This window comes from Gallus gallus, chromosome 7 (genome assembly GCF_016699485.2).
Source record: "Gallus gallus isolate bGalGal1 chromosome 7, bGalGal1.mat.broiler.GRCg7b, whole genome shotgun sequence".
NCBI lineage: Eukaryota > Metazoa > Chordata > Aves > Galliformes > Phasianidae > Gallus > Gallus gallus.
The window spans coordinates 10,816,708-10,834,296 of NC_052538.1; the positions used below are offsets into that span (position 1 = coordinate 10,816,708).

Genomic DNA, 17,589 nt, shown 5'->3' on the forward strand with positions numbered 1-17,589 from the left:
GAACATTGCTTCTCTCAGCAGTTTTGTCTCATGATTGGTGTGAGGATAGGGCAGCCAAAAGTATGAGGTGGATCAACCCAACCTTCTGATACTGCTCCCTCTCCTCTCCAAAAAAGGACTTTGAGCCTCAAAGTGCTAATAGATTATGCCTGCTAGTTTTGTCATTAAACTGAATGTGGGAATAAATTACTTTAAAAGGGGAAAAGTTCGGTGAACTTGTTAAATGGTAACATCATTGTTAATTGACTGTTTTTTAGAAGGGGGGGAAGAGATCAGAATGTGCTAGTTGCTCCTTAAGACAATTGCATTCCATTGAAATACCATACAAATGAAATGTTTTATGGTATTATAAGAGTTGACATTAAAAGAATCAGAATGACTCTACCAAAAATAAACTCTAATAAAACAAAACATTTTATTGTTAATTATTGAAGCTTTCCATAATTTTCATTTTGACACATTGTTCCTATTTAGAATGATATTATTTTTTTTACATTAGAATTTCCTTTGGATCAGAAATCTGAATTTCAGTTTATCAGCAGAGGATTTGCTTCCTGCAGAGAACTACACCAACTTTCCCCACTTTCCTCCTCCAAAACACACTTGAAAGGTGCTTGTGGGTAGGGCTGATGAGAGGACAATTAGAAAAGACTGAAGTATTAAGGAAGATGAAAATTCTCCACAACTGTCAACATTATGCTCTTGTTTATACAGCCTGGGGACAAGAGACACAGCTAGTAAGGAAACTCTTCTGTAATGCCTTAGTCTCCTCTCTTTCCAAATGATGTCAGTGACTGCCTTATAAGTATAAAATAAGTCTTGATTTACTGCAAAATAATATTCATCCGTGTTTAAGTTCTTTATTCACCTTAATGTTCCAAAGACACTACTCAGCAAATGCGTGCTTGCTTCCCATTTGCTCCTTGTATGGTATGGCAGTCACCACAGTGGAAGGTGTTGGAAGTACAAGAACCAGAATTCATCCAGTTCAGGTGAGAATACAGAATCACTGTGTAAGAAGTGTACTGCTTTCTTCCTTTGTGTGGTCTATCTGTGGTGACAGTGTTTTTAGGGCATGGGAGTTTCATATTTCGATTATTCTCCCTGCAGAACGATAACAGAAGGCAGCACAAGTTTCTAATCGTTGGTAGGTACATCAAGACTGATGATGTGTGGCTCGTGATAGTTAGCACTTAAGATCTGTGCCATTTGGGCTAATGGCACATCTTGGACAATGACTTTTCTGTGATGTAAAAGAGACAGAAGACTAGTTAGTTAATTTCCTTGGTAATATGTGCTAGAGCATCATACCCCAAATAATTATTTGACAGTGTTTAAATTGTTTTTGTTAGTAGTTCAGAATTACTTTCAAGGCAGCATTTAATATGGCTTTTTTTATTCTTGAGGATTTGTTAGAAAGGTGAAGTACACTGAAAAAAGTGCTGTTCATGGTGTTTCATTTCAGGAAAGGCTTGCCAAATGCCATGGTTCCCAGTGTGGTTTCTGTACCCCTGGAATGGTGATGTCCATATACACTTTGTTAAGAAACCACCCAGAACCAAATTCAGAGCAGATGACTGCAGCTCTGGCTGGTAAGTATTGTCATTTTTAATTTGTAGTTATTTCCTCAATTTTCTTCTGATGTTTTATGTAGCTGAGTGCAAGTCTGTGTAAGCACACATGCATGTACGTACTCTAAATTGTGCTTCTGAACAGAATTACTGTTATTCCCTGTCATTCATTTCTCTTGAAAAATTAACTATGGAACTGTAGATTGTTTCAGGGAGAGGTGTTAAAAACATCCTTGTTTGCATCTTTTGAAGTGTTTTAAATCCAATTTGCAAAACATGACAGCAGGTTGCGTATGTAGCTGTACCTGGAAGTTTCTCAGATCCTGTTGCATCTGGAGTTGAGAGTATCATAAGCCTTACAGGAGGAAGGCCCCTTTGTGGTAGGAATTAAACGGTCAAATGAGGTGAAGACAAATGCAGGCCATCTAAACTGCAAACGGAAATATGTTTTGCAGGTAGAATATCCTCTGTTATCTATTATGCCATAGAGTCACTGTGGAGACAGAGGCATTTCCTGTTACAGTGAGATGAACTAGGTAGAGGCATAATGCTCAGCTCCTCCACTATTAAGAACAGATTGAAGGGATGGAAAAACATCTTGAGAGGGTGCGGAACCTTCTACAATCTCTTATCTCCTGAATAGCTGTAGTCAGCATTCCCTCTAGTGAAGCTCTTAAATATTTCGTATTCCACTTTGAAACAAAAGCCTTTTTTTCTCAGGAGCTGCGAGATCTTAAGTCTAGTGATAGTGTGATGTTTTTATGTCTTTCAGAGGGCTAACACTTTCCCTTGAGCTCCGAAAACACAAATCTCATATAAAAGCATTTTAAATCTATGTACTTCAGGAAAAAAAAAAAGATGTTTCTTAATGATTTCCTTTTTCCAGGGAACTTGTGCCGCTGCACTGGATACAGGCCCATCCTAGATGCCTGTAAAACCTTTTGTAAGGTAAGAACTAGCGATGATAGGAGTGCTTTCATAGTGTGTTGTGATTGTTAGTATTCCCTAAAGTATTAATAGATTATGCCTGTTAGTTTTGTCACTATGTTTATAAACTAATGTTTTTCCTGTTGAGATAGGTGTATGAGGAGCATGAATTATTCTGAAATACAGAATCTATAAATATACAAGTCATGAAGATTTTTATTAATATGATACCTGTCTTCTCTTAAGTGATGTAAGTCTGAGTAAGGTGTCTAGTGGCCTAACCTGATTAAAAATAAAGGGGTTTGGGGATTGCCACAAATGAACTTGGTGTCTAACCTGGATTATGAGGGGTAATCTGAAGTAACTACCTGATGTTTTTTTTTACCATTAGTCAGTTCTGGCAAAAATAACATCTCAAAGTGAAAGGAGTAGGAGACTGAACTGACTGTGGATAAAGGAAATAATGCAGAATGCGTGCTCTCACAATTCCACTGAATTTGCTATAGTATAAATTATTTTCTGCTAAGGACTTTGATATCATAGGATTTTAAGATATTATTGGATATTGTTTCTTTAACACACGTACTTCTAATTTAGTTTCAATTATTAAATGTCATCCAGAACTTCACTGAAGTGTTAGGAGATGCTCTTAAATGAAATGTAATATAAAGAGAGAATGGCTTAAGCAGGCTTTAAATCATTGCCGTTATGGGAAATATTTTAGTGATGGAATATTCCTACTTTAGGATTCTGTTTGTTGTCAAAGTAAAGCAAATGGAAGGTGTTGCTTGGATCAAGAAGAGGATTTATTTGACAGAGAAGAGAAGGTAATATTTTAAGTATTGTAACTGTCCTGGTTGGATATAAAACTTAGAGAAAATATTTTACATTTGTTCTTCTTGTTAAAGTATTCAAGATATATACACCCTCTGCCATTTTGATCTACCTTATTCCTTCCATAATACTACGTTTGTTATATGTGAAATCAGATATTTTATTATTCCTCATGATTAATTTGGAAATACTTATAAACATTAAGAGTTATTTGTGTATTTTTATGTAGAGGAGAAGATGTAGCAGATATTCTCAGCTTTACTTGTATTGTAATCATTGCGTTGTACGAAACATCAGGGCATATGTGGAACTGCCTAAAAGCAGTGTATGATGAATGTAACTGAATGTGGTGATCTGAATGTACCTTAAGAAACTGTACGCTTTAGTGCAAAGAACTGTTATGTTCCTTAAAAAAAAGAAAAAAAGAATTCTTATAGTATTATCTGTAAACTCTTACCCATGTACATGTTTGACTTCATTCTCAGTTTTCTTTCAGTCCTGCCTGCTTTTCTGCCTATTGAGTACTGTAGATTGCCTTGAGACCAGTTACTTTCTCACAACGGGACTACATGAAGCCAGTAGTTCTTTAGTTACTAGCCTGTTGTGGTTTAACCCTGCAGACAGCTAAGCATCACACGTGTTTGCTTATTCTTCCTACAGTGAGATGGGAGAGAGAATTGGAAAAAGGGTAAAACTCATGGATTGTGATAAAGACAGTTTAATAGTGTAGAAAAAAGGATAGTAATAATGATGATAGTAAAAGAATACACAAAAAAAGTGATGCACAACACAATTGTTCACTGCTTGCTGACCGATGCCCACCACACCACATAGCAAACAGTGTCCAGCCTCTCCCTCCGCAGCCATCTCCCCCTCTTCAGGCAATTTAGCATTAAATCCAAAAGATAATAGAGTTACTGATTTTTATACGGACCTCAGTGGACCCCTTTCAGTTTGTTTTGGGTTTTGTGTGGAACTAATAAGGAGAAAAAAAATCTTGGTCTTGTTTTCTTTCTCTTTTAAGGAATCTGTTGGACTGTTTTCACCAGATGAATTCCAGCCCTTAGATCCCACCCAAGAGTTTATATTTCCGCCAGAACTAATGGTAATTTTTGTGGCTTACAGTCTACACATAAGGTCTGTCTTTTCCTTTATAGTAGTCCATAGTTCAAGACTCATTTTGAATCCCTGTTTAGCAATGATTCATCATAAGTCATATCATATCATCTTAAATATTATTCTGGATTGATTTTATTGTATTCCAGTGATCTCCTTGATTAATTACATTTAAAAAAAAATCATATTGGGAAACTGAAGATGCAGAATTAATCGTTAGGTGAGAATACTAAGAAGTAGCCTAAAGCAGGTGTTCGGAGCAGCACCTGAATGTACAAATGTTCTCAGCAATCTGAGTGACAAACACTTTTTAATAATGCCTTTTCCCCATTTTGTCATTTAATGTTTTTTTCTGGTCTTTTCTGTCAGTGTCAGCCTCAGATGGCCACTTAGTCTGATGAGTGTTTAGCCCCAGTGGTTAAAGTGTGACAAAGACACGAGCATCTGAAATAAGTGCATGAAATGGAAAATGCTAATCCTTCATTATTGACAGCAGTATTTGCCCTAGAAAATACAAGAACTCATTGATTTGCATTACTGTTATAGATTCAAAGAAAAATTCTAAATAGCTAGTTGTCTGCTTACAGAGAGAAGCTGTGAACAGTGAAGTAGGCATTTCTGACTATGTATTTGTACCAACGCTAATTCACAAGCTGTATCCAAGTGATCAGTGCCAGTCCAGGCATCCGTATTTATGTATAAGGGTATGCAGCTGCTGGTATCACTGGTAATCTCCAAACAAACAAAGTGTGCAAGCACCGCCCTAAATCTTTTAAATCACTTTTCTATTAATTTCAACAATTGCAGACCCTATTTGTACATTTTTTGTTTCGGGGCTATTTCTTATATTTATTATTAATCTGGTCTGCTAGCACATTGGATTGAATTGAAGATGGTTCACTCACGAATTCTAAAAATTCACCACTGTGCAAAGAATCAGCCTAGCAGTTCAATTTCTGTGTAGTTTTGAAGGATTAAGTACAACTGCCCCATTTTAAGATCTTATCACTTCTGGTCTCATAGGTGTCTGTTAGACCCTGCCAACTGTATATATCATTTGAGTTCAAAGGCACCTTTAAGATCATCTGGGTCCAACCCCCTGCTATAGGCAGGGACACCTCCCACTAGACCAGGTTGCTCACAGCCCCATCCAGCCTGGCCTTGAATACATCCATAGAGGAGACATTCACAACCTCTCTGGGCAACCTGTTCCAGCATCTCCCCATCCTCACAGTAAAGAATTTCTTCCTAATATCTAGTCTAAATCTACCCTTTTACAGTTTAAAACTATTTCCCCTCATCCTGTTGCTACCTGCCCTTATAAAAATTGTCTTCCCAGCTTTCTTGTAGCCCCCCCTCAGGTACTGGAAGGCCATGTTTAAATGTGAAAATCTGCTGTGTTTCCACATCAGAGAATGGCTGAAAATCAGCCGAAAAGGACCCTGGTTTTTCATGGAGAGCGAATAATGTGGATTTCTCCTGTAAGCTTAGATGAATTGCAGGATCTGAAGGCTGCCCACCCTGACGCACCTCTTGTTGTTGGAAACACTGGTGTGGGTATGTACAGTCAGAATGTCTTCTATTACCATATTTTCAGTGTGCGTGCATGGAGTGGGGCTATATTTATAGTTTATTTTGCATTTTCATCCCTATGTTGGAACTGTGATTATGGAATGTGTCTTTTTGTCTAAAGTGTCTTTCTGTTTGGTAGGACCTGATATGAAATTTAGAGGCGTGTTCCATCCAATTGTCATTGCTCCTGCCAGGATCCCAGATCTGAACGTGGTGGAATGCATGAGTGATGGTCAGTAGACTTTTCTTTGTTCAGACTTGAGAGATTCCTCTGCAGCATGGCATGTTACTGTTTTCCATGGCACTGAAGGCGTTAAATTTCTGTACAACAATCCTGGCTTTACAGCCATGCCATAGTATGCTTGGTTATTTCCTGTATCAAGGTGGCTGTGGTCACTGTGCGTGATACAGACTTCTGTCTTCATAACACAGTAGAGTACTGATCAGAAGTATTTTATATAACAGTACAGGGGCAGTTATCCCGGCAGTATCAGTGCTGGTGCTAATTCATGCAATATTTGAGTTTTGATCTCTGTACCACAGTATGTTGCATAGCATAGAGAACTACAGAGAGTTTAAGCAAAATTATGCAGCTATGCATAGTGGGTTTTTTCTATGCTAGGAAAAAAAATGTTTCCTATGTGATTCAACAGGGATGAGAATATGCATTAACTAATCCTGATGTCAAACATAAGAGCATTAAATATCGCTAATTCATACTCTTGTACCTTAAGGTATGTATTTAAGATCAGTACCGAGATTTTGTTTTAATTTAAGTAAAACTAGGTTTTAGTTTCAAAATAAGCTCTATTAAAGTTCGAAATAGCAACTAGAAATAGATTTAAAAGTATGACACTAACATAATTAAATTTAAATTATGTTGTGCATGTTTTAAGGAAAATTAGGCCCTATATCTAATGGCAGTTACTTCCTAAATGCCTGAAGCAGCTTTCTTTGAAGTAGTAAAGTATATTTGACATTTCCAGCATTGTATCTACAGTGAGTATCTTTTTCAATTCATTTTAGTCAGCTGATTCAAGTCAATGACTGATTTGTTCTTAGCCGAAAAGTGGCTGGGAACTGGGAAAAGAAAATGTAGAGAGAATGTTTACTGTATCTTTTATTCTGAAAAAAAAATTAGTTATGAGAGAGTGAGATTTACTGGTTCTAACATGATAGAGATGCAGTTTAGTTTTGCAACAAGGAATGTTATTTTCTCTCTTTAATTAGATTTCAATGCAAAGGATATTTTGATTTATTTTGTTTTAAATACACAATATAGTTTTACTCAATTAGTAAGAAGTCATTTTCAAACGATGTCCTTTGATTTGTATTTTTGATTCAATTCTAGTGCCCATTCAGAAAGTTCTCACTTTTCATAACTAAAACTTATTAATGATTTTGAATTTAAATGCACTTTCTATCATTTTTATAATATTGAAAAATTTTAAAAATATAGTCTTGATATAATAATTCATCACTGCTTAATGAATGTATTTAGCTATAGGTTATCTTTCTAGTGGGGAAGAAGATAATACCATATTCGGTGTTAGAATTACTTATTTTGTTGCAAATGCTACCTTAGGACAGTAACTGTGATGTACATAGAGAAAGTGTTTGAAAAGAGAATAAGCCTGTTGAAGTTACCTCACCTTTGGGTAAAACCTCATCCAAGCACTTATTTAGTCAAAGATGGTGCAAGGAGAGCAGGTGGAAGGAGAGAATAATATTCCCTTTTAGCATGTGTGTTGAATCGTTAGCTCAGTTTCATCATTTCATGAAACTCTACCCTCAGTCTCCTAAACTGAGTCCCTCTAACATGCAAAAACTCTTTGCCTTAAATTTACCTGTACTGCATGTGAGCAGTCCTGGCTGTAGTTTGAACATTGCTTTACTGCCAGCGTTTTAAACTATTATTACATTATGCTTTCATAATGTTTTGGTTACAGGATTAACTATAGGAGCTGCCTGCAGCCTCTCTCTAATGAAAGACGTCTTGAGAAATGCAGTTTCGGAGTTACCAGAAGAAAAGACAAAGATTTTCTGTGCTGTCTTGCAGCAGTTAAGAACACTGGGTGGAGAACAGATAAGAAATGTTGCTGTATGTTGTATGTTATTTTCAGTAATAGTTGCATGTGTGGGACAGAAACTGTGTGAAATTGCTTCTGACCACGTGTAAAACTTGCATTTTAAATTTTTTAGCTGCTATTTTTCTCTCAGTGCATCTTCTAGAGTTTTTATTGCATCTAAACTTATGGGTGATCTTTTTGGTATATTGTTACAATGAAAATGTGTAGGTGATGGAGAGAAATAACATTTATTTATTTTTTTCTCAAGTCATTAGGTGGAAACATTATAAGTCGAAAATCAACCTCAGACTTGAATCCTATTCTGGCAGCTGGCAATTGTATGCTTAACCTGGCTTCACAAGGTAAGAGGTATCCTTTCTCGGTTCTAGCGCCAGATGTGCAGGATGGCATTGTAAAGGGTGTGAGGCTGGGTAGTAAATGGCTGTTGAGTGTTGGTTAAGGAACCCATTTCAGATCTGTAAGAGAAGCAATTTATAAACTAAGAATGTCAAAGATTCTAGTGACAAGGTAAGCATTTGGACCAAAGGGACCTTACGTCCTTTTGTGGGCAGTGAATTGCCAAATTATTCCTGTGCTGCTGTTTTGACAGTGTTGCTTTTCAGATTTAAAACTCAGAAAAATCACCTTTCTATAGTAAAACTTTACTGTTAAAGTAGTTGTGTTTTAGGAATGCAGTTTGAATGCTAAATGATATTCTAGGGTGAATAGGCTACTGTGTTGTCATTACACATAGCATGAAAAAACATGAAGAAAGTAGTCTTGCTGCAAAGCAACAAGTGTTGCAGTATCAGGTACATGAAACTCTTAAAAATGACACAGAAGATTATCTGGTTCTAGAAAGTCTTGAGATTGATCAAGCAGATAATAAAAAAAGTCAATTCTACATTTTTACACCAGTTCTCTCTCACTCAGTAGTCTTACTCATTCCCTTTACTTTAGCAGTAATGTAGTGATGACAGTCGCTATAGAGATTTGGTGGAACATGTTGACAGGAGCAGGAGAAGAGAAGCAGTCATACTGGTAGAGAAGATTACAAAACAGGGATAGTTGTCCATGTTTTAGAACTCTGGTTTTATGATAATAGGGAATATTGAGCACTCATACGTTTATAGAATATACCACTGATAAGATGTTATATAAACTCTGAAGTTATTTACTTATGAAATTTGCATGTATTTCTTGCCAACTAAAACTGTTTAATGTGTGTTTTTAGCACAATTGTACAAAAGCTTCTGGGTTAATTTTTTTTTTTAGGAGGAAAGAGATGGATTCCTTTGAGTGATATTTTTGCAGATGGAGTTGGTAACAATACTATTATGCCAGAAGAGGTCTTAGTCTCTGTCCGTATTCCCCATTCTAGAAAGGTAAGTCACTGGTGTGTTTAGATTTGCTTCATGAAGATTTAGAGACTTACATAAACAGCAGGAGTGGGGCATGCCTATGTTTAAGGTAATACTATTACTGCTTACTTTCTGGATTCCTTACATTTGATCTTGTTAGTGTTATACTAACTCCCAGTTTCAGCCAAAAACAACTCAGCAAGTTGTTGGTGATATACCAAAAGTGATATTTAGGCAAAAATGATGAGGGCAATAACAACTGGTAGGAAGAACCCTACAAGAATGGGTTCTTGGACAAGCTCTTATAGTCTTCATCAACACAGCCTGCTCAGCTGTGACATGGTTAGCACTAGGCAAAAAAGAATTGTTACCTCTTGAAGATTTTTCCTACAATGAGTTAAGAGTGGACGAGTGCATGGTGTTTCTGTAAATGTTTCTGAACTGAATAATATTTAAATGGTGTTGTTTGCAATAGTGGATATGAGATCTTTGAAAAGAAGTAGGGGTGATTTTACCTGAGCTAGCCAGTACCTTGAAGCTTTAAGCTTTCTGTCCCGTTCTCCTTCCCTCTACAAGATCCCTATTTTCCAACTAGCATGAGAAAGTTTAGTCATCTGAACTATGTAGGCAACAGAAGATCAAGAGGGTGCTGCTAGAAAATGAGAGAAGGATAAAGCTACGGAAGGTTCTGCGTAAGGAAGTATGTGGTACTGAATGCTCAGAGGGTCGAATTTGTGCTCTCTGTTTTTATTCACTTCTAGTAGTGCAAAGTGTGTTCTGTTTTCTGATGCTTACATGTCTGCAAGTTATTCACTTCTGTCTGATCTTGTTCAGGGAGAGTATATCTCTGCATTTAGACAAGCACCAAGAAGAGAAAATGCTCTCCCAATAATTAGTGCTGGAATGAGAGTCCTTTTTGAAGAAGGTACAGACAAAATTAAAGATTTGAGCATTTTCTATGGAGGTGCTGCCTCGACAACAATCTGTGCAAAGCAAACCTGTCAGACACTTATTGGAAGGTAAAATTCCTCAATGTTTTCTACGTCCCAGAATAAAGGGACTTTGATAGATTTTTGACGCTTGATGTGCTGAAATTTATTCTAATATATTTATACTTTGATATCTAGCATTGTGTAACTACACAGAATTATCTGTGTTTGAGATACTTCAAATAAAGCCTTATCAGAGAATGTGGAACAAGAATTGAACATAAATCAGATCCCTTAAAAGCATCTCCAGTTTGACAATACTGTTGCATTTTCTTTTCTCTACATATGGGGCAGTATCTCCAGAGTAATGATAATCCATAAGTGTTAGATCAACTTTCTTCTAACATAGGGCTCAATTTCACTGACTTAAGATAGCTCACTTCTGCGAGAGACGTTGACCAACACTGTTTTAGAAATTGAAGGCCATCATTAAAATCAATATTTTGGTTTCATTGTAAGTAGAATGGTACAAAGATATTACTGATATGCATACATATTTATTTACTTATTTATCTTGAGCCCTCGTCTGATGATATCTGTATTATTCCTTCTGACAGGTACTGGAATGAGCAGATGTTGGATGAAGCTTCCAGGCTAATCCTCAATGAAATAGTTCTTCCAGACTCAGCCTGGGATGGGAAAGCAGAATATAAAAAAACTTTGATAGTTAGTTTATTCTACAAATTTTTCCTGGAAGTATTACAGTCATTGAAGACAATGGTAAGTTGATTCTCCATGTTTCCTTTTTTCTAGTCAAATGAAAGGATTTTTCCTATATGTTGATGTTTGCTGTTTGTACAGTGTGCTAAATATTTCTTAAAGGGTTTATATCTACAGGGAAATGTAAGCACTTAAATCCCAAAGAGATTTATGGAGAGGTACCTGCTTAACTTTTGGACACCCGAATATCTTTGCCTTGGATATAGGACTATGCAAAATAAATAAATTAGCAAGGATAACGCAAAAGTACATCAGTATTAAGATCTTCTTACTCTATCTGTCTGCAGTTCAAATAAATAAATAAAAGGGCTGTGGAAGGCAACTGTATGTGCTAAACCAATGCTCCTTCTTGTAAGAGCTGTTGAGTGGGAGAGATGGACTCTAAAATTTCACCGGCCTAATCCATTTTAGCTGTGATTTATTTGTTTTTGTCTAAAATCTGTCCGGAGGAAAAACATCCCTTTTGCCTTTCTTTTCTGTGTTACCTTAAGCTATTTCCTCCATTTCCATTACTTAGATAATTTTCTAAATTTACTATAACCAGGAGTTATTCTATAACGGTTTTGATCAGATCTCAGAACAAATCTCTTCTGACTGTCTCTACATTATGTTTCTTACTTGAAACACACACATGAATATCATTTAGTGAAATCTTAAAGCTCTAAATTCTTTTCACATTGTCATTTTAGAGCCTAAACTCTGGGAATCTTGAAAGAATTTTCTGTATAAAGAGCTTGATTTGGGTGATTTCTGTTGTTAGCTTTACCATTTAAAATGTGAGCTTTAATAGTAATCTACTTCCTTTTCAGGACCCTTGTCACTATCCTGGCATACCTATGGAATATGAGAGCATTCTAGAAGACTTCCAAACCAAAATGCCCCAGAGTATCCAAATATATCAGGCAAGTGATTTCATTCTAAGATTGTTGTGTGCTTTGTGAGACTTGGTTAAAAGTAAAGGTTCAAGCAAGGACTGAGAGCAACAGGCACTGAGTGCTTGGTTTTAAGCGTATCTAAATTATAAAAACCTTGCCTTCTGGATATACTGAATTATAAACAGCTCACCAAAGATAAATATTCCAAATAAACCCTGTTGTCAGCCTGCTTAAAGCTGGTACATGGCTGTGTTCAACCTAATTTGAAAAATCTTAGACAAAAATAAAAACTATGGACAAGTCCAAGGATACAGTAATATTCTTGTCTCAAGTTGCACTTTTCCTAGGCTTTAAGAGGGTTCTTAGTTCTTAATGTAGATTTAGGAATCAAGGTGAAGTTTGTCATAGCTATCTGCTGAGAGTGTTAAAGGAGAAGTCAGCAATAGATGGCAGCAGAGAATACATTTCAGATCGTCTGAGCGCTTTGAGTCTCAGTGACTAGGTCTGGATGGGAAATCCAGCAAGGAGAGGATTTTGTTCTTTTCATGTCATTAGTAAGAATACACTTAAAAAAAAAAAAAAAATCAAGTTGTTAGAAACCCAAAAAATTCAACTGAAATCTTGGGAAGCATTTTTGTTTCAATTTTAGATATTCCTTAGAATAACTTGCCAGCTTTAGGTGCTTCAAATTTGTTTAAGTCATTATCTACAGCTTCTGCAGACTTACCTTAAAAGTAATGGCAGTACAAAATTAACAAAAGATCCAGGATTAAGAAAATTAGTTTCCTGTGGCTTTCTACAATTTATTCCTGCGGTGCCAGAGAGCGACTTAACAGAAACGGATGCCATTTATTTTTCTGATCAGCCAGCACTGAGAAACACAGAAGATATAGAAACCCGGAAAGAAGATATAGAAACCCAGAATGTCTGTTTCATCACTTTAATTTTCTGACTTTTGCAAATTCTTATCTTCTACCTGGAATTTTTCGTATGAACCTGTTATTTATTTATTTTTCAATTAGGGGAAAAACCGATACATACCTTTCAAGATAAATACGAGATAAAGTGTAGATGGACTTGCTGAGTAACTTTCGTCAGTCAAGGGAAAAATGTCTTAGGTCTAATAGCAGAGAATGTACCAGAAAGTGCAAGAGAGAAAAATGCACAGTTAAAACACTTGTGCGCTGGAGGCCATAGGAGAAAAAAGACTCTGGGACCTGGGCAAATCACTAGCTCTAAATGCAGAGTATGAAAAAGTGTGATCACTGACCCAGAAACTGGAAAATTCATTTGCAAGTGGACATCAACTAGTTGGTGTGGCAGAATTATCTAGCAACACTAAATTAACTTTCAGGAAAACCTAGAAAAATAAGGTTAATAAGGTGAGTTATTCATACGCTGTTGTAAGGGAATAGAATTGAGAAGGAAATATTTAAACATTTTCTGTCGGATTTACACTGATTACAGTCTTTCACCGAGAATTTGATAGATTTGATAGATACACCGGTAGAATTTATCTCTACCAACCATTGCAAATTATTGAAACTAGAACACCACAGGCTGGCAGAATACAGAACAGAGAAATGTGAGAATAATTCAGAAAATTATCAGAGTCTCATGACACCAATCAGTAAGGGAGAAAACTGGCCTTCTGAAATATAGCTGCTCTTTGTATGACTTTGATGTAAGTGATTATGGTAAACATATACATTTAGGTGAATTCGTACAAGATTCTTGGAAGACTCCTTGGGAGAAGCGATTGGAGAAAACCTCAGGAGGAACAGTCTAGTTCTGCATCTGTTTTCAGTATAGAACCAGAAGATGATAAATACAGACAATTAATCTTTATCTGATTTTCTAATTAACGTAACATAGCATTATTTTTTAACTTTTGGGGTTTGTTTGTTTATTTGTTTGATGATACAGAATGTAGAACTGAGTCAGTCTCCCCAGGATCCTGTGGGACGGCCTATTATGCACCAGTCTGGAATTAAGCATGCCACTGGTGAAGCAGTTTACATTGATGATATTCCTTCTGTGGATGGGGAGCTTTTCCTGGCTGTTGTCACTAGTTCCAGAGCTCATGCTAAGATTGTGTAAGTGTTCCAAGTGTATCTGAAGAAAGTGTTACTGTGAAGTCTGATGTTTTTAGAACAGACTAATGAAGTTGAATTATATGTGTACAGAATAACGCATCTGATACCCACAACGGCTCAGGTGTTGGAAGCAATATTATCGTAGAATCATAGAACGGTTTGAGTTGGAAGGGACCTTTAAGATCATCTGGATCCAACCCCCTGCCATAGGCAGGGGCACCTATCTCTAGACCAGGTTGCTCACAGCCCCATCCAGCCTGGCCTTGAATGCATCCATGGAGGAGACATTCACAACCTCTCTGGGCAACCTGTTCCAGCATCTCCCCACCCTCACAGTGAAGAAATTCCTTCCTAATATTTAGTCTAAATCTATCCTCTTCCAGTTTACAACCATTTCCCCTCATCCTGTTGCTACCTGCCCTTATAAAAATTGTCTTCCCAGCTTTCCAGTAGGCCCCCTATTGTCACTCTAGTAGAAGGCTCTGATTGGATTTACGTATATCACTTCATATTACTGTCCTATGGAGGTTGAGCCATTTCTGTTCAGGGAGCCAGCGTACTTAAGCCTAACCTAGGTACCTACACATAGTGTTGAGCTGTGCAATGCAGAGAGGCACCTAAACATTTGTGAACATAGTTTTGAAATCTCAACTCTATTATGAAAAACGAGAATTGATCAAAATGGAGGAAATAACATTGCCACATTGCAGCAAGGTAAAGGAGCTCATATGAGGCCTTGTAAGAGAGGAAGGTGGGAAGATGATCTTATTTTGAAAGGAAACTATTTTCACTTATGCTTGAGTACTGATATATGAACAGTTTTTCCATCATTAAGGTACAAAAAATACACATACACGCGTTGTATGCCTGATGTTCAAGCATCAAGACATAAATCCGTGTGCTCTGCTCAAGATTACTTGTGAAGACAGAATTGGAGTTGCTAGCTATAGAGTCTTTGTCATACATCCTGCCTTATTCTCAAGTTGGCAATAGTATGCTGTGTTTGGATATGTTCTTTTTGGTACCATCTAGGAGCTGACATCCCTCTACCCCCTAAATTTGCAGGAGTCAGTGGGATTTATTCACTCCTTTTTGTCTTTCGATTTCAGTATCCAGGAAAGGTGCTTACAGATGTGCTGGGATCTCGATGACCTGCTAAAATAGATGCAGTAAACATGCCATTCTTACAGACTCTCTGCAATTCTTTCTGGTCTTTCCACACATGTTCTCATTCAGCCTGCATTTATATCAGTCTTGCCAATTCTGTCATAATTCTTTACATGAACTCTCAATTTGTAGAATGTTTATTTGTATATTTGTTGTCTATGTAAGCTGTAAAGTCTTAATGAGTTGCAATTATGCAGATTTATATGAAATCAGTGCAGTTTAGGCAGCCTAGTGGGCAGATAATTTCCCTGTCATGTTTAGAACATTTTCTGGAATCAGAGCAAGTTACTAGAATTTTTAATTCCCTTTGATCATTTCTTTGCATACCAGGGATAGAACAAAAAGATGTCTCTGATTCTGGCACTGTGTGCAGATTCTGACTGTACAGGAGACATACCTCTGATTGTGTTCACTCCTGATGTGCAACTGAACTAATGGGTTACGTTTCTATCTTTCCATGTACCAATTAGCTCAGTAGATACCTCAGAGGCTCTGAAGGAACCAGGTGTGTTTGACGTCATAACAGCTAATGATGTACCAGCTACAAATGAGTTTCACTACTCTGATGATCCAGAGATTATATTTGCAAGAAACAAGGTTTGAAAACAATCTTTTTAAAAAATTTTTAAATTATTTTCTTAATTTCTACTGTTTTATCTTGAAGTATTTGATGAAATTTTGCCCACTGACTCTTGTATTTCTGTATAGTGGCTATGTCAGGGAATCATGTTAGGAATTTGAAGAATGTCTGTAGTTGGAAGGGAGCCATCAAGTCTGTAGCTCTGCATAAGATTACCTAAAAATTAAATCATATAGCTGAAGGTGTTGTCCAAACATTTCTTGAACTCGAGCAGGCTTGGTGCTGTGACCACAGCCCTGGGGAGCCTGTTCCAGGACCCAAATGCCCGCTTGCTGCAGAACATTTTCCTAAGACCCAGCCTAAACCTTCCCTCATGCAGTTCCATGCCATTCCCTTGGGTCCTGATGCTGCCACCAGAGAGATGTGCCTGCCCCTCTGCTACCCCTCATGAAGAAGTCGTAGGTCATGTCAAGGTCTTCCCTCGTTCTCGTCTTCTCTAAGCTGAAGAAACTGAGTGACCGCAACTGTTCTTCCTATGTCTTTCCATCTAGACCTTTCACCATTTTATTTACCCTCCTTTGGACGCAGTCTAATAGTTTTCTCCTTTAAAATGCGTCACACTAAGTTGTATACTGTACTCGAGGTGAGGCTGCAACCATGGGTAGAGAAGAGTGGGACCAGTATGACAAATTCTTTTATCTCCTCACTCCTTTTTGACTCTTAAAACAGCTGATGTGTGTTATAATCTGCCAAGGGAAATATGTATAAATCAGAGGAAGACGTATTAAATCTCTGAGTAGTTGGGAGGATGTATTTCATTTAGACTACCAAATCACTTCCAGATTTTTGAAACATTTACCTTTTTTGTTTCCCCAACAATATATTGCTTCCTTATAATTTGTTAGCTTCATGGATAATCTAAGAAGTGAAAACAAAGATCAAAAAAAGGAAACATTAGCGATTGTTATGTGAAGAAGGAATTTCAGGAACACATGCAGGAGTAATTTAAATCCACTGCTCTATTATATTATATGTATTTTACAGGTAATTTGTGTGGGTCAGATTGTATGCGCTGTAGCTGCAGATTCATATGCTCATGCCAAACAAGCTGCTGCAAAAGTGAGGATAGAGTATGAAGCACTGGAACCTGTGATCTTGACAATTGAGGTACTAATCTCTTCTTTTCTCTTGGTCTTTCACTGTTTCATCTATTTAGGTAATGGAAGCATCAGCCTGTGCTTCTCACTTGCTTTTTTAACATGTTTTTCTAAGCAAAGAAGGTGAAACTGAATATCCAATTGTCTAGTTTGTCAGTAACTCTATAAATACCTTTTGACTAATTTTGACCACTTGTAATATATAGATGATAGTCTCAGACGTATTAAAATCTCTCACAAGTTTTGTAATAATAAACATAGGAGTAGAGGAACAAAGAATTCTTCTTGTTGTGTAGGGAGTTAAAAGTAATGAGCACTCTGGTTATTTCTAATTCTTTTGGTAGCTATCAACTTGACAACCAGCATATGTATATTGGCTGAACTATCAATTTCTTATTATTTGTAGCAGTTTCTATCTGTTGAGTAGTTAAAAAGCTGACAAAGTTAGGCTGGAGATGTAGGAACTATTAGAGGAATCTGTGGGAAAATATATTAGGGATATGGAACATCTTGGAAATGTGATGTGGAACTCACAAGGATAGGTGGAAATAAGGA

General features: G+C 36.9%; 1 protein-coding gene across 5 annotated transcripts in view; it reads left to right on the top strand.

Moving 5' to 3' along the window:
- AOX1 (aldehyde oxidase 1) overlaps window positions 1-17,589 on the top strand; it is a 37,974-nt gene that overhangs the window by 3,525 nt on the left and 16,860 nt on the right. For all 5 annotated transcript variants that reach the window (XM_025152177.3, XM_025152176.3, NM_001038692.2 and 2 more), the window contains 16 exons: window positions 884-992; window positions 1,466-1,592; window positions 2,458-2,519; window positions 3,245-3,325; window positions 4,357-4,437; window positions 5,861-6,005; window positions 6,160-6,252; window positions 7,970-8,121; window positions 8,358-8,451; window positions 9,365-9,474; window positions 10,285-10,469; window positions 10,997-11,159; window positions 11,969-12,061; window positions 13,961-14,130; window positions 15,768-15,894; window positions 16,922-17,044. In XM_025152177.3, the coding sequence (XP_025007945.2) occupies window positions 884-992; window positions 1,466-1,592; window positions 2,458-2,519; window positions 3,245-3,325; window positions 4,357-4,437; window positions 5,861-6,005; window positions 6,160-6,252; window positions 7,970-8,121; window positions 8,358-8,451; window positions 9,365-9,474; window positions 10,285-10,469; window positions 10,997-11,159; window positions 11,969-12,061; window positions 13,961-14,130; window positions 15,768-15,894; window positions 16,922-17,044 (1,915 nt within the window). The remainder of the gene's footprint in view (window positions 1-883; window positions 993-1,465; window positions 1,593-2,457; window positions 2,520-3,244; window positions 3,326-4,356; window positions 4,438-5,860; window positions 6,006-6,159; window positions 6,253-7,969; window positions 8,122-8,357; window positions 8,452-9,364; window positions 9,475-10,284; window positions 10,470-10,996; window positions 11,160-11,968; window positions 12,062-13,960; window positions 14,131-15,767; window positions 15,895-16,921; window positions 17,045-17,589) is intronic.